Source organism: Giraffa tippelskirchi, chromosome 1, assembly GCF_054371585.1.
Source record: "Giraffa tippelskirchi isolate mGirTip1 chromosome 1, T2T-mGirTip1v1.2.pri, whole genome shotgun sequence".
NCBI lineage: Eukaryota > Metazoa > Chordata > Mammalia > Artiodactyla > Giraffidae > Giraffa > Giraffa tippelskirchi.
The window spans coordinates 119,030,857-119,055,011 of record NC_137275.1 but is presented as its reverse complement, the minus strand read 5'-3'; the positions used below and the strand labels follow the sequence as shown (position 1 = coordinate 119,055,011).

The 24,155-nt window shown below is 36.2% G+C and overlaps 1 protein-coding gene across 8 annotated transcripts in view; it reads left to right on the top strand.

The window, feature by feature from the left end:
• USP53 (ubiquitin specific peptidase 53) overlaps positions 1-24,155 on the top strand; it is a 57,586-nt gene that overhangs the window by 7,380 nt on the left and 26,051 nt on the right. For 3 of the 8 annotated variants that reach the window (XM_081493172.1, XM_081493223.1, XM_081493157.1), the window contains exons 2-8: positions 9,890-10,580; positions 14,143-14,235; positions 17,767-17,901; positions 19,999-20,112; positions 20,193-20,275; positions 22,755-22,860; positions 23,445-23,591. In XM_081493172.1, the coding sequence (XP_081349298.1) occupies positions 10,437-10,580; positions 14,143-14,235; positions 17,767-17,901; positions 19,999-20,112; positions 20,193-20,275; positions 22,755-22,860; positions 23,445-23,591 (822 nt within the window). In that variant the 5' untranslated portion in view covers positions 9,890-10,436. Of the gene's footprint in view, positions 1-9,889; positions 10,581-14,142; positions 14,236-17,766; positions 17,902-19,998; positions 20,113-20,192; positions 22,010-22,754; positions 22,861-23,444; positions 23,592-24,155 lie in introns of all 8 variants that reach the window. The other 5 variants (XM_081493162.1, XM_081493202.1, XM_081493195.1 and 2 more) reach the window with 5 other exon arrangements.

Genomic DNA, 24,155 nt, shown 5'->3' with positions numbered 1-24,155 from the left:
ACCGAGACTGATCTAGTAGCCTAATCAAATCATTGGTGGTTAGAATTTACAATTGCATCAAAAAGAATACAAACTTAGAAAAAGATCTAACTATGGAGGTAAAAGACCTGTTGTTGTTCTTTAGTCACTAAGTTGTGTCTGACTCTCTATGACCCCATGGACTGTAGTCTGGTACTTCAGTTCAGTTGCTCAGTAGAGTCTGACTCTTTGTGACCCCGTGGGCCACAGCACACCAGGCCTCCCTGTCCATCACCAACTCCTGAGGTTTACTCAGACTCATGTCCATTGAGTCGGTGATGCCCTCCAACCTTCTAATCCGCTGTTGTCCCCTTCTCTCGCCTTCAATCTTTCCCAGCATCAGGGTCTTTTCCAGTGAGTCAGCTCTTCGCATCACATGGCCAAAGTATTGCAGTTTCAGCTTCAACATCAGTCCTTTCAATGAACATTCAGGACTGATTTCCTTTAGGATGGACTGATTGGATCTCCTTGCTGTCCAAGAGACTCTCAAGAGTTTTCTCCAACACCACAGTTCAAAAGCATCAGTTCTTCGGCACTCAACTTTCTTTATAGTCCAACTCTCACATCCATACATGATTACTGGAAAAACCATAGCCTTGACTGGACAGACCTATGTTGGCAAATTAATGTCTCTGCTTTTTAATATAAGCAAACGTGTTTTAATTTCATGGCTGCAGTCACCATCTACAGTGATTTTGGAGCTCAAAAAAATAAAGTCTGTCACTGTTTCCTTATCTATTTGCCATGAAGTGATGGGACCGGATGCCATGATCTTCGTTTTCTGAATGTTTAGCTTTAAGCGAACATTTTCACTCTCCTCTTTCACTTTCATCAAGAGGCTCTTTAGTTCTTCACTTTCTGCCATAAGGGTGGTGTCATCTGCATATCTGAGGTTATTGATATTTCTCCCGGCAGTCTTGATTCCAGCTTGGGCTTCATCCAGCCCAGTGTTTCTCATGATGTACTCTGCATATAAGTTAAGTAAGTAGGGTGACAATATACAGCCTTGACGTACTCCTTTTCTGATTTGGAACCAGTCTGTTGTTCCATGTCCAGTTCTAACTGTTGCTTCCTGACCTGCAAACAGATTTCTCAGGAGGCAGGTCAGGTGGTCTGGTATTCCCATCTCTTTCAGAATTTTCCACAGTTTATTGTGATCCACACAGTCAAAGGTTTTGGCATAGTCAATAAAGCAGAAGTAGATTTTTTTCTGGAACTCTCTTGCTTTTTCAGTGATCCAGCGGATGTTGGCAATTTGATCTCTGGTTCCTCTGCCTTTTCTAAAACCAGCTTGAACATCTGGAAGTTCATGGTTCATGTGCTGTTGAAGCCTGGCTTGGAGAATTTTGAGCATTACTTTGCTAGCGTGTGAGATGAGTGCAATTGTGCAGTAGTTTGAGCATTCTTTGGCATTGCCTTTCTTTGGGATTGGAATGAAAGCTGACGCTTTCCAGTCCAGTGGCCACTGCTGAGTTTTCCAAATTTGCTGGTGTATTGAGTGCAGCACTTTCACAGCATCATCTTAGGATTTAAAAGAGCTCAACTGGAATTCCATCACCTCCACTAGCTTTGTTCGTAGTGATGCTTCCTAAGGCCCATTTGAGTTCACATTCTAGGATGTCTGGCTCTAGGTGAATGATCACAACATTGTGATTATCTGGGTCATGAAGATCTTTTTTGTGTAGTTCTAATGTGTATTCTTGCCACTTCTTCTTAATATCTTCAGCTTCTGTTAGGTCCATACCATTTCTGTCCTTTATTGAGCCCATCTTTGCATGAAATGTTCCCTTGGTATCTCTAATTTTCTTGAAGAGATCTCTAGTCTTTCCCAATCTGTTGTTTTCCTCTATTTCTTTGCATTGATCACTGCAGAAGACGTTCTTATCTCTCCTTGCTGTTCTTTGAAACTCTGCATTCAAATGGGTATATCTTTTCTTTTCTCCTTTGCCTCTCGCTTCTCTTCTTTTCACAGCTATTTGTAAGACCTCCTCGGACAATCATTTTGCCTTTTTGCATTCCTTTTCCTTGGTGATGGTCTTGATCCCTGCCTCCTGTACTATGTCATGAACCTCTGTCCATAGTTCTTCAGGCGCTCTGTCTATCAGATCTAATCCCTTGAATCTATATCTCACTTCCACTGTATAATCATAAGGGATTTGATTTAGGTCATACCTGAATGATCTAGTGGTTTTCCCTACTTTCTTCAATTGACGTCTGAATTTGGCAATAAGGAGTTCATGATCTGAGCCACAGTCACCTCCCAGTCTTGTTTTTGCTGACTCTATAGAGCTTCTCTATCTTTGGCTGCAAAGAATATCATCAATCTGATTTTGGTATTGACCATCTGGTGATGTTCATGTGTAGAGTCTTCTCTTGTGTTGTGGGAAAAGGGTGTTTGCTGTGACCAGCGCATTCTCTTGGCAGAACTCTATTAGCCTTTGCCCTGCTTCATTCTGTACTCCAAGGCTGAATTTGCCTGTTACTCCAGGTGTTTCTTGACTTCCTACTTTTGCATTCCAGTCCCCTATAATGAAAAGGACATCTTGTTTGGGTGTTAGTTCTAGAAGGTCTTGTAGGTCTTCATAGAACCATTCAACTTCAGCTTCTTCAGCATTACTGGTCAGTAGACTTGGATTACCGTGATAGACTTGGATTACCGTGATATTGAATGGTCTGCCTTGGAAACGAACAGAGATCATTCTGTCGTTTTTGAGGCTGCATCCAAGTACTGCATTTTGGACGCTTTTGTTGACTATGATGGCTACTCCATTTCTTCTAAGGAATTCTTGCCCACAGTAGTAGATATAATGGTCATCTGAGTTAAATTCACCCTTTCCAGTCCATTTTAGTTCGTTGATTCCTGAAATGTCGATGTTCACTCTTGCTATCTCCTGTTTGTTCACTAGACAATTATAAGACACTGATTAAAGAAACTGAAGATGACACAAACAGATGGAAAGATATACTGTGTTCATGGATTAGAATAATTAATATGATTCTACTACCCAAGACAATCTACAGATTCAGTGCAATCCATATCAAAATACCAGTGGCATTTTTCACAGGACTAGGCCAAATAATTCTACAATTTGTGTGGAGAAAAAGACCCTGAGTAGCTAAAACATTTTTGAGAAAAAAGATCAAAGCTCGGCATATCATGTCCCCTTACTTCAAGCTATATTACACAGCTACAGTCACCAAAACAATATAATACAGCAGGAAAACAGATACACAGATCAGTGGAACAGAAGAGAGAGCTCATAAATGAACCCACAGTTGATCTATAACAAAGGAAGCAAGAATATACAGTGGGAAAGACAAAGTCTTCAATAAATGGTCTTGGGAAACCTGGATAGCTATGTGCAGAGGAATCACTGGACTAATCTGTCACACCATGCACAAGTATAAATTCAAAGTGGATTAAAGATTTAAATATAAGACCTAAAACCATAAATTCTGGAGGACTACATAGGTAATACTCTCTTTGATATTAGTCGTAGTAATATTTTTGGGGCTATATCTCTACAGGTAAAGCAAATAAAAGTAAAAATATGCAAATGGGACTACATCAAACCAAAAAGCTTTTGCACAGCAAAGGAAACTGTCAACAAAAGGAAAAGGCTACCTGTTGAATGGGAGAAGATATTTGTTAATAATATATCTGATAAAGGGTTAATATCCAAAATATACGAGGAACTCATACAACACAATATCAGGAGAAAAACAAGCTGATTAAAAAATGGGCAGAGGATATGAATAGACATTTTTTCAAAGAAGATAGATTCCCAACAGGCATATGAAAAGATGCTCAGCATCACTAATCATCGAGGAAATGCAAGTCAGAAACACAGTGAAATATCACCTCATACCTGTCAGAATGGCTGTCATTTAAAAAAATGACATGGCCTTGCTTGGTAGTCTAGCGACTGAGATTCCGCACTCCCAATGCAGGGGGCCTAGTTTTGATCCTTGTCAGGGAATGAGATCCCATGTGCTTCCAATAAAGATCCTGCATGTCTCAATGAAGAGCCACAACTAAGACCCAGCGCAGCCAAAACACAGACAACAGGTAACAAGTGTTGGCCAAGATGCGGAGACAAGGGAACCATTGTGCACTGTTGGTGGAGATATAATTGGACAGCCACTGTGGAAAGTAATATGGAACTTCTCAAGAAATTAAAAATAGGACTGCCAAAAAAAAAAAAAAAGAGAGAGAGCTGTCATATGATCCAGTAATTGCACTCCTGAGTATTTATCAGAAGAAAGCGAAAACGCTACTTTGAAAAGATGTATGCACCCCTATGTTTAATGCAGCATTATTTACAACAGCCAAGATATGGAAGCAACGCAAGTGCCCATCAGTAGATGAATGGATAAAGAAGAGGCGCTGCATGTATTTATATACACACAGTGGAATACTATTCATCCAGAAAAAGAATGAACTTTGCCAATTGTGACAACTTAGATGGACCTTAGAGAGTATTACATTAGCTGAAATAAATGCCATATAAAAACCAAATACTGTATGATTCCATTCATATGTGGAATCTAAAAAACAAAACAAACAATTGTACATAGCAAAAGAGAGACAGAGTTATGAATATAGAGAGCAAACAGGTGGTTGCCAGAGGACCAAGATTGTAGGGAAGAAGGAAGTATGTGAGGGAGCTTAAGAGGTATAAGCTTCCATTTACAAAATAAGCCAGTCATGGGTAAGAAATGTACAGTTTGGGAAATACAGTTAATAACTGTGTAATGTTTTTGTAAGGTGACATATTGTAACTTTTTTTTTTTTTAATGTGTAGAAGTGCCAAATTACTATGTTGTATAACAGGAACTAACATAATGTTATAGGTCAGTTATACTTCAAAAGCAAGAAAACATTCAAATAAACTCAGAAAAAGGGCAGATTGTGGTTACCAGAAGTGGGGGGTTGGGGAAGTGGGTAAACTAGATGAAGGTTGTACAGGTTATGCCTCCTAGTTATAAGATACATAAGAACTAGGAATGTAATATGCAACGTTGTGATTATAATTAATACTGCTGTTTGTTATATGAAAGTTCTTAGAGTCAATCCTAAGAATTCTCATCACAAGGAAAATATTTTTTCCTACTTCTTTAATTCTGTATCTATATTTGATGATGGATGTTTCACTGAACTTATTGTGATAATCACTTCATCGTGTATGTAAGTCAAATCTTTATGCTATACACCTTAAACTTATACAGTGCGTGTGTCAGTTATGTCTCAATTAAACTGGAAGGAGAAAAATCTGAATACCCTTTAGCTATCACTTTCCAACCCTGTCTCCACTTGTTCTCCATAGCCCTCACGTCTCCAGTGTAAGCAGCCACTTATCTACTGTCTGTCTCTAGAGGTCTCTCTTTCTGGACATTTTGGATGAATGGAATCTTACAGTGTGTGGTCTTCTGTGACTTTCACTTATCAACATGTTTTTGGTGTTTATGTTGTAGCATGTTTAAATACTTCATTTCTTTTTATGGCTAAATAATATATTCCATTGTGTGTGTACACACATATTCATATACACACATACACCATATTTTATTTATTCTTTAGTTGAATATATAGGTTGTTTTTCCACCTTTCAGCTGCTGTAAATATTGCTGTTAGCTCTTTTCTGTACAACTTCCCCAATATTTATTGAAAGAGTAAATACAGAATTACATTTGAATTCCTAGAATAAATCTTATTAATTTTCCAATGGCACATTATTCTTTTGACACACTGGTAGATTGTTAGGGTAGAGTGAGGACAGAACACGCAGAGGCCTTGAAGGTGTCTGCACTTGTTGAGTTGCTAGGTGATATCTGGTTCTTTGCAACCTCATGAACTGCAGCATGCCAGGCTTCCCTGTCCTTCACTCTCTCTTGGAGTTTGCTCAAACTCATGTCTGTTGAGTCAGTGATGCCATCCAACTATTTCATCCTCTGTCACCCCCTTCTCCTCTTGTTCTCAATCTTTGCCAGCATTAGGGTCTTTTCGAGTGAGTTGGCTCTTTGCATCAGGTGACGCAAGTATTGGAGTTTCAGCTTCAGCATCAGTCATTCTAATGAATATTCAGGATTGATTTCGTTTCAAATGACTGTTTTGATCTCTTTGCAGTCCAGGGGACTCGCAAGAGTCTTCTCCAGCACCACAGTTCAATAGCATCAGTTCTTTGGCACTCAGCCCTCTTTATGGTCCAACTCTCACATCCGTGCATGACTACTAGAAAAACCATAGGTTTGACTATATGGACCTTTGTCGGCAAGGTGATGTCTCTGCTTTTTAATATGCTGTCTAGTTTGTCACAGCTTTTCTTCCAGGGAGTAAGTGTCTTTTAATTTCGTGACTGTAGTCACCATCTGCAGTGATTTTGGAGCCCAAGAAAATAAAGTCTGTCACTGTTTCCATTGTTTCCCCATCTATTTGCTATGAAGTGATGGAACCCGATGCTGTGATCTTAACATTTTTGAATGTTGAATTTCAAGCCAGCTTTTTCACTATTCTCTTTCACCCTCATCAAGAGACTCTTTAGTTCCTCTTCACTTTCTGTCATTACAGTGGTATCATCTGCATATCTGAGGTTGTTAATTTCTCCCTGCAGTCTTGATTCCAGCTTGTGAGTTATCCAGCCCAGCATTTTGCATGATGAACTCTACATATAGATTAAATAAGCAGGGTGACAATATACAGCCTTCACATACTCCTTTTCCAATTTTGAACCAGTCCGTTGTTACATGTCCAATTCTAACTGTTGCTTCTTGTGACTGTGGCTCAGATCATGAACTCCTTATTGCAAAATTCAGGGTTAAATGAAGAAAGCAGGGAAAACCACTAGACCTTTCAGGTATGACCTAAATCAAATCCCTTATGATTATACAGTGAAGGTGACAAAGAGATTCCAGGGATTAGATCTGGTAGGCAGAGTGCCTGAAGAGCTATGGAGGATGTTCATAACATTGTACAGGAGGTAGTGACCAAAACCATCCCCAAGAAAAAGAAATGCAAGAAGGCAAAGTGGTTGTCTGAGGTGGTTTTACAAATAGCTAAGAAAAGGCAAAGGAGAACGATATACCCAGCTGAATGCAGAGTTCCAGGAGTGGCAAGGAGAGATAAGAAAGCCTTCCTAAGTGAACAATGCAGAAAAATAGCAAAAAAACAATGGAATGGGAAAGACTAGTGATCTTTTCAAGAAAAGAGATATCAAGGGAACATTTTATGAAAAGATGGGCACAATAAAGAACAGAAACAGCAAGGATCTAACAGAAGCAAAAGAGATTAAAATGAGGTGGCAAGAATACCCAGAAGAACTGTACAAAAAAGGTCTTAATTACCCAGATAGTCATGTAGAGCCAGACGTCATGGAATGTGAAGTCAAGTGGGCCTTAGGAAACATTACTATGAACAAAGCTGGTGGAAGTGATGGAATTCCAGCTGAGCTATTCCAAATCCCAAAAGTCGATGCTGTGAAAGTGCTGTAATCAATATGCCAACAAATTTGGAAAACTCAGCAGTGGCCACAGGACTAGAAAAGGTCAGTTTTCATTCCAATCCCAAAGAAAGGCAATGCCAAAGAATGTTCAGATTACTGGACAGTTGCACTCATTTCACATGCTAGCAAGGTAGTGCTCAAAATCCTTCAAGCTAGGTTTCAACAGTACATGAATCAAGAACTTCCAGATGTACAAGCTGGATTTAGAAAAGGCAGAGGAACCAGAGATCAAATTGCCAACATTTGTTGGATCATAGAAAAAGCAAGGGACTTCCTGAAAAAACATCTACTTCTGCTTCATTGACTGCACTTGTTACCACTGGCTGTACTCTGATGCTTACCTGATGTTTTAATCTCATTTACCCTCCAAATGGCACTGGGATGGTAACAGAACTTTCCTGTCTCATTGCATTGTGTGGAGTGGGAATTCTTCTCCTAGAGCAATGTGAAGAACGGAAAAGGTCACAACTAGAAACATCTTCCCAGTCTGTAACATTAGGCCCTCTGTGTCTCTGGATGCTATTTCCCTCCCATTCTATAAGCCAGTTATTGTACTTAATGTTTTTCCCTGTTTCCACTTGGACTATTTGTTGCTTTTTTATAATCTCCACAGAGTCACATTGGAGGAAGAAAACCAGGAGGATGTGTTAGTTTGACATTTTGCCTAAGAACAGCAGCTAAATATTTTTTAAATTATCTGTTTGTGTCTGTGTCCATCACAGAACCAAACTCATTATGGTAGGGATTGTTTCATAAATCTTCTAACCGTTCGGGTAAGACCTGGTGCCTAGTTATATGATTGTTGAGAGAATATCATTTCAAAGGTTTCTTCCATTAAAAATACAAATTTACTACTGACACAGTGCTCCCTTACTATTGTAAAATCATGACTGTTTATTAAACATTTCTATGACAGTTTTCAGGATCATTTAGATCACTTTAGAAGAAGTTACAATCCACAGAGTTAAAAAGAAGAAAACAGTTAACATAATGTAGTGTTTTATAATTCTTGAAACTTTTAACCTATCTTAAGCAGGGCTATTATTATTGTTGTTCCCATTTTATAGATGAAGCTATGAATCAGATGACAAGAATTTATCTAAGCCCAAACACCTAAGACGTGATCAATAATATGTGGGGCTAGAAACAAAAGTCTCTTGACCTGAATTCTGTGAATACTACTGCTTTTCTTCTTTATTCTTCAGTGCTTTGCCATCATATCGGGGATTTGATCAGTGGTACTGAACTGACCGGTAACATTCTGTCCTCGTGTTTTTGTGCTGTGAAGTGAAACTCAGTGACGTTCACCCAGAGTTTAAATTGAAAGAAGTCCTTACACAGGACTTTTGAGGCTCACCATGATCCCTCTTTCCCAGGAATCCTCTCTTTTTATCTTCTCTCCTCTTTGTTCGTATTTCTTCTGCCACGCTGGGCTTCTTACTGTCTTCGGGTGTGCCAGGCATGCTGTTCAGTCTGCTAGGAAAGTCTTGTCCAAGATAGCATCTTCACCTCCTTCAAATCTTTGTGTAAAGGTAACCTTCTCAATTATACTTTATGTGACTATCCTATTTAAAAGTTCAAAGCATCTCCCATTGTATATACTTCTCATCCCCTTTGCTTACATTGTTTTCATGTTAGCACTCCAGTGCACAGTTCTTCTAGTACACTCTACAATTTATTATTCACTGAATTATGGTCTATCTTTCCTCATCAGAATGTCAGTTCTAGTGCCTGGTGCAGAACCTCTGTCTCAGTCTAACTTTTGTTGAATGAATGAATGCAGAAGAAAATTCAGTTCATTAAACTTTGTTAGTAATACTTGATTGTTTTTAATTAAAAAGTTGAACATTTTGAAATCCTTTTAGCCAGGAGCGTGTGTTCATGAACAGTGTGGAAATTTAATTCCCTAAGATTTATCAATTTAATGTTTCTCCTGAGTTTTAATGCATATCAATTTACATAAAATCTGTTGACATTCTTAGAGAAATATGATTCTGTGTAGGGTAGGTGACAATATAGAGTCTCTGTAAATGAATTTATTTTAATAAACAGAAATATATAGTAGTATTGACAGTAAAGTTAGTATTATTCAAAAGACTACCTGAAATCTAAGTTAATCCTAGTAGTCTTTATGAAACCATCATGCAACCATTGAAATCTTGAAGTAGATAGTCATTAATATCACCTTGATATTTTTTGAAAATTTAAATGATGAACTATGTTTTCATTTTCTTAATTTGAAAAGAACTTTATTCTGATCCTTTTATGATTGTACATATACTATTTTACTTATGTATTCAATATTTGTGTTCATAAAGTAAAAAAGGAATTTTCTTGATTAGTCTTTTATTTAAACATTTCTTTTCTTGTAGATATGCTTTGAGGTCACATTGGTATGAAATATGGAGTCACCTTTAATAACTTCACCTGGAAAAGAGTCTTCTTTCTTATTAAAAGAACATAAGGAAAACAAATGACCAAAGGAATCTACCAAATGCTAACTCTACATCTTTTTGTATCATCTGTTTTTTAAACCATCAAGACAAATGACTTGTGCTTTAAAGAATATGATTTCCTCATCAATGTTATTTTTAACAGTTTTTTAAAAATCTTTTAATCTTTTTCATCTTAAATTTTACTCTTAGAAAATTTAGCACAAAGATTTTTAAATCTTTAAGGCCTTGTTTAAAATAGCTTTCTTGTTTAGTTTTCAGAACCTTAATGCTTTTGTAGCCTATTTTTACTTGACAAAGTCCTCAAAACTGCAGCATCAGGAAAGATATGGACTTGGAAACTTACATTATTGTAATAGACTGGAGCAGATTTAAGTGGACCATTCAAGCACCCATCCATTTTATCATCAGAAATATCACATAAGTACACACATCTTAGCTTTAATGCAAGCAAGGTTGCTTGAAAATGGCATGGGTAAAATTCTTACGGAAACCTGGTGGCAATCTCGGAAAAGCTTATCAGCCTGGGAGTATGCTGTCCCTGGCCCCTACCAAAGGCTTGTTGAATGAACCAGGACAAAACAGCTGCTTTCTTAACAGTGCTGTACAGGTGAGATGGTCATTTCTTGTTAAATTTTAAAAAGTGCCTTTCAGGAAATTCTTTACTTAATGCTTCTTCAACTTGTAAATGAAGAATAAAGTTATTATTATTGACTGGAATGACTTTTTAATATCACTTTTAATAGTATCAAATATTTTGACTGCGTATTTTGGTTTTCATAATAAATGGAAATTATTTTCAACAGAATGATACATTATTAGGATATAAAAACATCTGTGGCTTAAATGTTCACTTAGTGAAGTAAGAATGCTTCTAAAATACATAAAATTTCTTTTTTTTTTAATTAGCTGCTGTATCCTGCCCCACCCTTTTTTTGGTTAAGAAATTCAGTAGAATCCTCATGGTGGTGGTTTAGTCTGCTAATAGCATTAAAAAAAAAAACAATAACAAGCTGCTTGGATTGAAATAAGAATGAATGTGTTTTTAATCCTCATTTCTCAAACTCCCTTCACCTCCCACTGTGGCCTTAAATCACCTTTTTAGAGTTGTAATTTGGACACCACTGTTTTAGTTAAATTTACAGTTAATTCCTTTTGCTTCAGTCTTCGTTGAAATTCTTTTAATTAGCAAATATGTATTAATCCAGTTTTCTGCCTTAGATAAATATCCTTTCTTATATATGATAGTTTTTATTCAACGTTTTCAGATTTCATAGGTGCCTTTATTCTTCTGACCATTGACTCTACAGTATGAAAGGTAAAGAAGATTCAGAATATTGGAATGTTATTCTACTGCCCCTAGAATGTACCTTAAAAGATTTTATTGAAAATAGATAGCTTTTCACATATTTTTCTTTCTGTTGCTTTATTTCTCCCTTCAGGGGCTTCCCTGGTGGCTCAGTCAGTAAAGAATCCACCTGTGATGCAGGAGACTGCCTACAATGCAGGACACATGGGTTCAGTCCGTAGGTGGGGAAGATCCCCTGGAGAAGGAAATGGCAACCCACTCCAGTATTCTTGCCTGGCAAATCCCATCGACAGAGGAGCCTGGTGGGCTACAGTCCCATGGGGTTGCAGGAGTTGGACACGACTTAGCAACCAAACCACCATCCACACCTGAAACTTGAAAGTAGAAAGTGAAATACTGCTTAAATAACTCATTTGATAAATGAGTGCATCTCAAATGTGTCAGGTGCTCAGACATCTGACTCAGACTTGTGTTCTCAATTGCTCGATACTTCTTAAAACTTGAAATAAATTGTGAAATATGTTTTGTAAGAAATTACTAAAAGTGGACATTATTAAAATGTTTTAGACATAAGTCAGAAAAATGAATTTATATGCCATTTCCTCTTAGTTTTTATTCTTATATTATTTTGAAGTGAGAAATGTTATAAAATGGTATATTTATGTTATTAAACACATATGCATATATGTATTAACATTTTCAAAATAACTACATTGATTTTGTTAGATACTGTGTTAAAGTGCAACATGCAAATAATGCAAAAGAAAAATGCTTGTATTGTAAAATTATATTGCTAAAAACTAGTTCAACAACTAGCTTAGACTCTAACTTTTTAAAACAGGTGGTACAATATAGTCAACATTTGCAAATGAACTAGAATAAAGGTTAACTATAGTGAAGATAATTTTTCGTATGGATTTGTGAAATCATTTTTTATGTTAAGTTAAACTTTTATGTTAAGTGATATACAGAGAAGTCATATAAAATATTTTTTCTGTAGTTTGGATCCAGTATGACTTAAACATTTTGCTAATCCTATAAAACATTCCAGTTACATTTGAAAGACTTAGTTTGTTAGCCTTCTAAGCAGATTATAGAGATGCTCTCTTTTGGCTGAATATTTTAAGCTTTTATTTGATGAGGAAGTGGTACAATTAAGTAGATCTGACATATTGGTATGGTTTTAAGATCTCTAAGTTAAAAGCAAAGTTGAAATATTTAAAAGCTAATATTTATTGTGTTCTTACTGTGTGTTTGTACAATATAATCTAACTCTTACAATGACCCTAAAAGGTAGGGTCACTACTGTTATCCTCCTTATGGTGATAAGAATACTGAGCTTCAGAAAATATTTTGCTCAGGTCAGTCCAAGAGCTGTTAAAAGTAAAACCAGAACTGGAATCCAGGAGATCTCCCTTCAGAGGTTGTATCATTAACCACAGTGCTGTGTACTTGCCAATGCTGCGCTGTCATGGCCTGTCATCTTGACGAATGAATTTCAGTGTAGTGCATTTGATGGTATGAGAGAATATGGTGTGCAAGAAAGTTATTAAAACATTTTCAAGTGCTTTGCAAAAACTGAGTTATTTGTGATACATAAATGCATTCTGTTAATTATGCTTTAAGAAAAAGCAACTATCAAAGAGAAATTCTGAAATGGCTTTTAGTTATTGAGTAATTAAAAATATTGGAAACTTCTAAAATTACTTGCTTTTAGTTGGAGAGAAAATTTTCCTTTTAGTTGGAAGAAATGCAAGATGGTAAATAGAGATTTTCTTATTTTTATTATTTGAAGAAATAACTGAAAGGTATAGAGAAACTTGAAGATCTTAAGTGTTGTAATATTTACAGGAACAAATAGTAACTTGAATTCAGTGCATGCCAGTTGTGTACTAGACACTACTTTAGACACTTCACATATTACACACACATTTCATTCTTACAAGAAGTCTATGAGTTACCCTCATTGTATAGATTTCAGATTTTTATAGAATGATTTTAAGTATTGGACTGATTTATTTAAACAACTACAGTCCTTTTAATTCTGTTTTTGTTTTTCAGTAGTAAATGATTGGATAATTGCAGCAAATATATTTAGGTTACTTTTTAACTACTGCTTCATATTATGCTGTACCCCCATTACTATACATATGTTCCCTTTCTCATTCTTTAAACAGTGACCACACAGGCCTCTGCCCCTTTTCCTCATCACTACATACTGACCCTTATTTGGTACACCCTGACTTTTAACTGCAATTATGCTTCCTTCCATCTGCCCTGGTGGCTCAGAGGTTAAAGCGTCTGCCTCCAATGCAGGAGACCCGGGTTCGATCCCTGGGTCGGGAAGATCCCCTGGAGAAGGAAATGGCAACCCACTCCAGTATTCTTGCCTGGAGAATCCCATGGACGGAGGAGCCTGGTAGGCTACAGTCCATGGGGTCGCAAAGTCGGACACGACTGAGCGACTTCACTCACTCACATGCTTCCTTCCTAAATTTCAGTTCATTCCAAGTATTACAATCGCTTCCTCTCTCAAGTCTCCAGCAAGTCCTCCATTCAGTATCTGCGTGTTTCCTATTCATATAAATTCCTTAACAGAGGAGTTATTTTTTTCTTGTTCTATGCCTCTCATAGTTTTTACTTGTGAATCAACAGAAATAGTTTCTAAATCTATCTTTTATATATGAACTACATATACATAGCAGTTTTATACTTATTATTTTAGTGGTTGTATATATCTGATTATGTACAAGAGATTAAAAGATGTTATTAGCCTCCTGCAGTTTAAAAAGTATATTTAAATCTGTCTTTAATTCACAGTGAGAAAAATATACTTCATTCTTCACATCTCACTGTTTTTTAGGTTTTATGGCAATTAGATATATTCCGAAGAAGCTTGCGGGTTCTGACTGGACATGTTTGTCAGGGAGATGCCTGCATATTTTGTGCATTGAAGGTAACTTTTAATAGTTCTGAAAAATTACCTTTGTTCCTCAAAAATTTTATTTGATAGTTTGGTTTGTTTGACATATTTGGTTAGTTTATTTGTAATTAAAGTTATTGTCAAGTGACTTAGAGTTTTGAAGATGAATTCTTTAAGTATGACTTATTCAGATTTATGTTTCCATTTTCCTGTAAGAACAGTTTAATATTCTAAACAGTGTAGCATTGTTAGAAACATTATATTTTTCATTATTTTGAAATAATCCTTTATTTATTTTAACAAATGTTTTTTGAGTTACTACTGAATTCTGGGCCCTGCTATAGTTACTAAGAATACAGCAGTGAATGGAACTAATAAAAAACACTGTTCTCATGTAGCTTATATTCTAGTGGGAGAGAAGAAAATAAGTAAACAAAATATAAAGTATGTTAGGTAATAATAATTGCAAAGAAGGAAATATAAATCAGGGAAGGGAATAGTGAATGATGAGTAGCAAGGAAAGCCTCACTGAGAAAGTGACATTTAAATCACAACTTGGGAAAGGGATGGAGTGATCTAGAGCATTCCAGGCAGGCAGGGACACAGCCAGTGCAAAGACCCTGAGGTGGGCACTCAAGGAAACCTGAGCCCTGGCAGAGGCTTCATGAGCAAGGAGGACAGTGATAGGAGATGAGCTCAGAGGTAAGGTGAGTGAGTTCTCATGGCTTCAAACATGTCTGCAGATTCTTTTGCACTCTTATCAACGGGTGGAGTCTGATTTCTTGAAATGCATTGCCCTTAATGATTCATTTCCATCAAATAGATAGAATGTGGCAGAAAAGGGGTTAGGTTAGATTAGAAACCATAATGAAGCTTTCACCTGACTCTTTCTGTCGGGGTACTCGTTCTTGGACATGAGTCACTATGCTGGTTACAGCTACAACAAAGATCTTGGCCAACAGGCATCTCCAACCACCAGCATCAACTTCTAGATGACTATCAGATGACCCCAGATCCCAGCATTCAGACTATTACAGATGACTGCAAGTGCAGCAGAGTTGAGCTGTCCTCACCCAAATTGCAGATTTGTGACCAAAATAAATGTTATTTTTAGTAACTAAGATTTGGGGTGGTTTTGTTAAGGGAGCAATAAATAACTGGAACAAGAATCTGGATTGTGAAGGGTCCTTCTAGGCCTTTGTGAGGACCTTGATTTTTTTCTCTTGTGATTTAGGAAGTTGTGGGTATTGTTTTGAGTAGAGGTATGATATAACCTGTGTTAACTAAGTATAATATTTGGACTAGATCTCTCTGGCTTCTTGGATGAGAGTAAATAGAATAGGGATGAAAGTGGAAATGGGGAGTCCAGTATATATTAGCAACTCATTAATGTCATTGAAATCTTTGCCTAAGAATTTAAGATTTGATTGTTTTCAGAAGTAAATATTTCAGCCCTTACATTCTTGAATATTCTTACTACACACAAATATACATAATAGAGGAAAACGAAAGGTCATTTTCACACTTTGATTTACATTCCTAAAAAGACTGTTTGAATAAGTCACCAAAGGAGGCAGTTGTATATTCCCATTTTTATATGGCAAAATAAGGTTGATGAAGAATGAATTTAAATCAAATTACAGTTTTGCATTTTATTTCCTCAGCAGTAAATTTTTTTAACAATTTATTTATTTTTAATTGAAGGATAATTGCTTTGCAATATTGTTGGTTTCTGCCATACATCAACACAAATCAGCCATAGGTCTACATATGTCCCCTCCCTCCTAAACCTCCCTCCGACTTCCCACCCCATCCCACCCCTCTGGGTTGTCAGAGAGACCTGATTTGAGTTCCCAGTCATACAGCAAATTCCCACTAGCTGTCTGTTTTACCTATGGTTGTGCATATGTTTCCATGCTACTCTCTCCATTCGTCACACTCTCTCCTCTACCCCCCCCACCTCACCCACCCCCCACGCCCATTGACAACAGCGGAGACACAGACATAAAGAACAGTCTTCTACAATAAATTTTGAATGTTTTATCCACCTGTAGCCTTACATATCACCTACCTCTTCCTCCTGCTTGCCTCCCCCACCTCAAAAGATGTGCTTGTGTGCATGCCCGCATGCACGTGTGCACACACACACATACAGTGCTGTCCTCCTTGAAGTTTCTCATAGCTACCTTTGATCTCTGGGTGTTTTCGTTATTATTCCTTTTGTCTAGAATGATTTTCTTCCAGATGTCCCCGAGACTGACACCCTTATGCCTCTCCGTCACGTGTTTTTCCGTCAGTGAGACGTTCCCTGACGACTCTAGGTAGTAGGTCGTCTCCCTCCCTCCCTTCTCCCACCAGCATCCCTGTCCCTGTTGCACTACCCTGTCTTTCTCTCTTGTTTTATATTTCCTTGTTTTTCCTCTGTTGTACTTACTACCTCTTGACATATATCATTACTTACCCGCTCTCTCCTCATTACTACAACTAGAATATGCATTCCGCGAGGCAGGGTCTTTGTTTTCTGGTGTACAACAATGCCACATATACCAGGAAATCAAAAAACAGATATTGAATGAGCATCAGTCTTGTGCAGGATTAATACCTTAACCATTACCTGGAAAAGTTGACTATCCCAAATAAGAAATGATTTGTGAAAATATGTTCACTTTTCAGCATCTAGTTGTAGCTAAAATTTTTTTTAATATCTTAAACATTACCTGGAAAAGTTAACTACCTGTAAGAAATGACTTGTGAGATTATGTTTCGTTTTTTAGCATCTGTAATTGTAGCTAAAAAGTTTAGTTATCAATATCTGATACCGTTTAGCATCTTTCTTATTTTAGTAGTTTCTTATTTGTAAATTAAATTTTCTTATGTCGGTAGAACAGATTCTTATTTTCTAGCTTACTGTATGTTGATCTTAAAAGCAATTTTTTTTTGAGGTGATATACCCCTTGAACTAATTAACGCAGAACATAATATGACCCATCCTTATTTGCTGGTTTACCACTGCAAACCTTATTTTTCTCCTCACTTCCCCTCACCTAAGATGATTGTTGTAAAACTAGAACTTATTAAAAGTTTTTCATGCTTGAATGCAGTAAAGAAAACAGAAGACCAGATTAACACCTATGTCACATATTCTTGAATAATATTCCCACTGCTAGTGAAGTTCCTGCTGTTTTATTTGATTATATGCTTATTTTTGTATAACATAATTTTAATTCCTACAATATACTTTAACATTTAAAGCAGATTATCTCAAAACTCTTTCTAAACAACATAGACTACATTCAGCTAGGGAACAGTTTAAAATGGGCCACATCTCAATCAGAATCTTTGAGAATGGGACTTGAGAACTTTTTATGTTTAATTTTTATGCACTAATCCTTGATTAAGAGGCTGGGGCAACCATTTCTACATAATTTTTTGCATGGAATTTTAGAACAAAAGACTGTATTAGCTTCTGAGTGTAGAATTTCAAATTTATTGTAATGAAATTACTCAAGTGTTTTTTAGTTGTTGGCATTAAACTTACTGGTTCATTTATTTGTTGATTCCCAGACAATATTTGCACAATTTCAACACAGTCGAGAAAAAGCACTTCCCTCGGATAACATAAGGCATGCTCTTGCAGAAAGCTTCAAAGATGAGCAGCGATTTCAACTTGGCCTTATGGATGATGCTGCAGAATGCTTCGTAAGTATATCTGAAAATCCTTAGGTCAGGATAGTAGTTTGCATCCCTTAAATGATGTACCTTTTGGAGACAAATGAAGCATAAATTTATAGCAGTGGAAAAGTATCAGAACTGCCTAGTAGATCCTTGTCTTACCTACCTTTCAAAGTTTTCAAAGCTCCACATGTGTTTTGTGTACTTTTGCTTTTGCTTATTTGTGCTGCTCTAATTTTTGAGAGCTAGGATACTAAAATACTTTAACATTTATTTATTGGAGATTATGTATAAATCATATCACTTAAGTCATTGTTCTGTTCCCGCAGGGATTACACACACAACACGCTCTCCCAGTAGCATTTTCATTTCATACAGTGATTCTCTTTGGAAAAGAAGAGGATCTTGATGTGCAGCTGTCAGGGGCAGCAATTCTCTTATCCAGCTTACTCCAGGTTGAGAACTGACTGAGGTTGATGTTTTGAGACTCTGTTACCACCATACTTATAAATAGAGCATTCCTTTGCTGAAGGACATACATTGTATACTTTCTGAAATATGCATGTTGATGATTAATTGTTGCAGCAACATAGATATCACCTATATTTAAGATGTGCAGTGTGCTTGTCTGACTGCGATACTGTGGACTGTAGCCCTCCGGGCTCCTTTCACCATGAGACTCTTAGGCAAGAATACTGGAGTGGGTTGCCATTTCCTCCAGGGAATCTTCCCAATCCAGGGATCGAATCCACGTCTCCTATATCTCCCTGATTGGCAGACGGATTCTTTACCATTGAGCCACTAGGGGATCCCTGACTTCTAGTGTCCTTTTTACCTCTATCCTTCAAGTTTGTTTTTAACAGCCATCATATTAATATAATTCTTTTCAGATAAATGCTTACGCATCCAATATTTCTGTGATTCAAATCTGACTCTCTTCTGACATTTAAGGCTTGTTACATTTATACTCCAGCTTATTATCTCTTTGCTTTCTTTCTGAATTTTCCCTTAGTGAGATAGTTTCATTCTGTTCCTCAAACATGTCTTTTAAATTCCTGTTTTATAGACTTTGCTCAAGTTCTTGAAATATTCAAAACTTTCCTAATCTGTTATTTGTTACAGTTCAGCCTGCTAGATAATGTATCATCAAAGCACTCCAGTACATTCTCCAAATTTCCAAAGAATTTATTACTCTCTAGAATTCATTTGGCATTTGTTTTTAAATGAACATCTTGAATGTTTTCTCAGGTGGAAAGCTCCTTCATTAATGCCCTTGCCATATTGACTAAAGTGGGACAAAAACAGCACACACAGTCATGAAATATGCTTTTCTTACTTCTCATGTTTATAATTGTCCATTGTTTAAAATATGGATAGATATATTTTGCACAATACTGAACTTTATAGTTTTACTTTCACTTAAATGAAATATACTAATCCATGATACGATAATTCACAGGGTATCTAGAAACACAGACTTAATTAAATGAATTGTTATAAATGTCCTGAGGCAAAGGAAGGGACATTAACTAATTAAAAGAATCCATTGGTTAAGCTTTGGTGAAAAGAATAATTTGTTAAAGAAATTAATAATTCTTATTGATCTGTTTTACAAATCCAACCTTTTATTTGAAGTTTGTTAAAGAGCAGATTCCTTGCATTAGAGTGTTAGTTCAGGTATTGTAAGCCTTTATCATTGATGTTTTAATTTAAGTTGTATAGACTATCCAAATGATCCAAGTAGAGTATTTTTTTTTTTAAATAAATTGCTTTTTCTCAATGGGAAAACATTGAAAACATAGAAAGTCTAGTTTTTTGATATTAAATTCTAGATGTCAGCCACCATGAATTGATTTTTTAAAAATCTTTATTAAAATTATGTTACATTATAATGTTTCTTTTATGAATTTTCTTTTTTTAAAGCTGACACTTACAAAAGGAGAATAATTGAGCAGCATTTGAAGGCTTGGGTAAAGAGGAAGGCTGAAAAACTGACAATATGTGACACTCAGTTTAACATTTTGGAAAATCTTTAGATTTTTAAATTTGTAAAGCTAAAAAGAGTTGTATTTTGAAGTGTCCTATGCAAGATTTGCAATTCATTTATCTTAATTTTTCAATTAGGAAAATATATTGGAGAGGATTCATTTTCACATAGTGCCAAGCAGAGATGCAGACATGTGTACCTCCAAATCTTGTATCACTCACCAAAAGTTTGCTATGACTCTGTATGAACAGGTGAGATGGCTTAACTATTTTAGTAGAGGATATATTTATGTTTTATGATTGATAAATTAGACATGTGTTTTTACCTGCAGTGTGTGTGTCGTAGCTGTGGAGCATCATCAGATCCTCTACCCTTTACAGAGTTTGTACGGTACATTTCTACAACAGCCCTGTGGTAAGAGCTTATTAAAGCATATTTACCAAAGATGTTAGTAGTAATGTGTGTGATCACATCGAGCCTCTACTTTATGAAACTATAGCGCATATATATATGAATATCTACTCTATGAGATGCACAAATGTGCTACCATCACAGGCACTAAGTGATGTCTGTCTCAATTTTGGTTGTTTCTGATTTACCAAATATAGATGTCACTCAGTAATGACAAATGTACAGAATATTAGTCAAAATATTTATTTATCTATTTATATTTATAGCAAGGTTTTGGAACTATGGAAGAGAGCTAAGTTGAATGGTAAATGGAACTGTAGGTGATTTCTTCATTTTTGCTAAGGTGTTACCTTTGCAGTGACCATGTCCCTGTGTGGTGATGGAAGCTAGGGTAAGCAGACGAGAAAGAAAAAAATAAAAATAATCCTCTGTTAGATTTATTGGATTTAAAGCTTCACCATTCACCTGAAATAAAAATTTTCAGGCTTGTCTGTCTCGCTCCCTTCCTGGTCTTGAAATAGCTTAGGGATCCAAAGGTGATACCTAGGCTTTACATAATAGGAACTGTTTGAACACTTCAACAGGTATTTGAGAGTATAAATATTTGATGTTTGAAAGCATTGAATAAGATCATAAGTGTTTGCAGATACTTTAATACTTTAATACGAAAGATAAAACATGGAACGATCATTATCAATCAGAATACATCAGTATAGCAGTTAGCTGCTAAATGCTACCAATGTTTTTATCATTACACAAAGTGAGTGTTAGGTGCTCATCAATTTCATCATGTTATTAAACTTCCTTGATTTTTGGGGTATAGCACATTATTTCTTAAAGATCATCCTATGTAGTAAGTTGGTAATTTGTATATATACAGAGTTTGGAAACATTGGTTTAAAGGAACAGTCTTTAAAGTTTAGTCAGTTGTAGTCAATTTCATTTATCTAATATGAAAAGTAGAATGGTGTTAGAATAAGTTCAGTTCAGTTTAGTCGCTCAGTCGTGTCCGACTCTTTGCAACCCCATGAATCGCAGCACGCCAGGCCTCCCTGTCCATCACCAACTCCCGGAATTTACCCAAACTCATGTCCATCAAGTCGGTGATGCCATCCAGCCGTCTCATCCTCTGTCGTCCCCTTCTCCTCCTGCCCCCAATCCTTCCCAGCATCAGGGTCTTTTCCAATGAGTCAACTCTTCGCATGAGGTGGCCAAAGTATTGGAGTTTCAGCTTCAGCATCAGTCCTTCCTGTGAACACTCAGGACTGATCTTTAGGATGGACTGGTTGGATCTCCTTGCATTCCAAGGCACTCTCAAGAGTCTTCTCCAACAGCACAGTTCAAAAGCATCAATTCTTCAGTGCTCAGCTTTCTTCACAGTCCAACTCTCACATCCATACATGACTACTGGAAAAAACATAGCCTTGACTAGACGAACCTTTGTTGGCAAAGGAATGTCTCTGCTTTTTAATATGCTGCCCAGGTTGGTCATAACTTTCCTCCCAAGGAGTAAGCGTCTTTTAATTTCATGGCTGCAATCACCATCAGCAGTGATTTTGGAGCCAAAAAAATCAAGGCTCTCACTGTTTCCACTGTTTCCCCATCTATTTCCCATGAAGTGATGGGACCAGATGCAATGATCTTAGTTTTCTGAACGTTGAATTTTAAGCCAACTGTTTCACTCTCCTCTTTCACTTTCATCAAGAGGCTCTTTAGTTCTTCGGTTTCTGCCATAAGGTTGGTGTTATTTGCATGTCTGAGGTTATTGTTATTTCTCCCTGCAATCTTGATCCCAGCTTGTGCTTCATCCAACCCAGCGTTTCTCATGATGTACTCTGCATGTAAGTTAAATAAGTAGTTGTCTAATGATATTTAATACCTTGATATGTGAAAATTAGACTCTAGGAGAGGTTGGTTAGAAACTGGCACAGATAACCCTCCCTAGATTCTTTAGGAAATGGTTAGCATTCATAATAGGAACAAAAAGCACAAACCTGGCTTAAGTAGCTTTGGTTGTGATTTCTGCATTAATCATCAAAGGGCTTTCCCTTAGCTGAAAATAATTTTGTGTCTGGAAACTTTAAGCTAGAGACGGAGACTCTCCTAAAGTTTGTTGTTCTTGTTAGGCAAAAGTTTAAACTCCAGTCTCTATTTGTTAAGTAATAATGTAAAAGAACCAGTTAACTTATAGTTACCTTGAGATGGAACCTCTTATATCATTCATATAGTTCCAAACAATGGTGTGTGATTTCATGTGATTTTATCCCGTTTTTGACCTAATTTCTTTCATCATATACCACCAAATTTCATTATGTTGCATGTCATGGAAATTTACTTTATGGTTAACTTTTCAAACAAAATTGTGTTTTAAAGTAGAAAAAGTAATCATACCTATATTAATAAGTTAATATTTTTAATGCAAATTTATTAGATCTTTTTTAAGTTCATAAGCCAGATTTGGGACCCTTTGCTTCTTTTGTAGCAATGAAGTTGAAAGAATGATGGAAAGGCATGAGCGCTTTAAGCCTGATATGTTCGCAGAATTGCTGCAAGCAGCGAATACAACTGATGACTACAGGAAATGTCCTGTAAGTATAATTCAGAGAATGTTAGTGTGCTTCTATGTTTGTAAATTTGAAAATAGAAATTACCATGCAAATATTAACTAAATCTGGAATTAATTCTAAGAATTAATTTTTTTACTATTCTTTAGGTAATTCTTTATACCATTGAGCTCTTTATTTCAACATTATTTCTTTAAAAACATGTTACTTTGTGAAGGATTTAAGGTAGCATACGTTGATTAATTTTAAGCTCTGAAGCCTGTCATTTGACTAAATTGAAAATTTTGTTTTTGTTTTTCTTTAAATAAATATTAAAAATGGTATTCTTTTCTCATGTGATATTGTTAGTGACTTTAAGGTCTTTATTTCTGCTTTTCTTAAGGTTGAATTCTTATTTTAACAGATTTACAAAAATATCAAAGAAAAGTTCTTTGATTTTAAATAAATTTGTTTAATCAATAATTAAGACAGATAGTTTGTTAAAAGTCTTTTAATATGCTGAATAAATTTCTGATACATGCTTTTGCATAATACAAGCTCTGTAAGGCATTACCTTTGATATATTTGTTTCGATAATTTCAAAAGTTGTCTTTTTTGTTTTTCTTTAGAGTAACTGTGGCCAAAAAATAAAAATTCGGCGTGTTTTAATGAATTGCCCAGAGATTGTTACAATTGGTTTAGTCTGGGACTCGGAGCATTCTGACTTGACTGAAGATGTTGTTCGGAATCTGGCAACCCAGCTTTATCTTCCTGGGGTATAATAATTCTTTTCATTCTCTTCCTTTTTGTTTTTAAATTCCTTTGTTCCTTTTGTTTTTAAATTCCTCTGAAACATCTTCATATTTTACACCGTATGTTGTTTTTCAGAGCTGAATTTTCTTCCTAAAGGAAATAATTTGCAGATGTAACTCTGATTAAGTTCATCAAATCAGGCTAACTGGAATGCCTTTCTTGCTTTTTGTTATAAACTAATCCATCACGTACTCTATCCTTTTTATCACTCTAGAATAATGATGATATGATACTGTATGCATCTGTGAATATGCTTGTTTGGGTGTATGTGATAATGATTATAAATTATAAATAGCAAGCTAGAAAATTTTAAGGTTTAAAATTGGTCTCATTTTTTAATGTGCATCAGTTCAGTTCAGTCGCTCAGTCGTGTCCGACTCTTTGCCACCCCATGAACCGCAGCACACCAGGCCTCCCTGTCCATCACCAACTCCCAGAATTCACCCAAACCCATTTACCTTGAGTTGGTGATGCCATCCAACCATCTCATTCTCTGTTGTCCCCTTCTTGTCCTGCCCTCAGTCTTC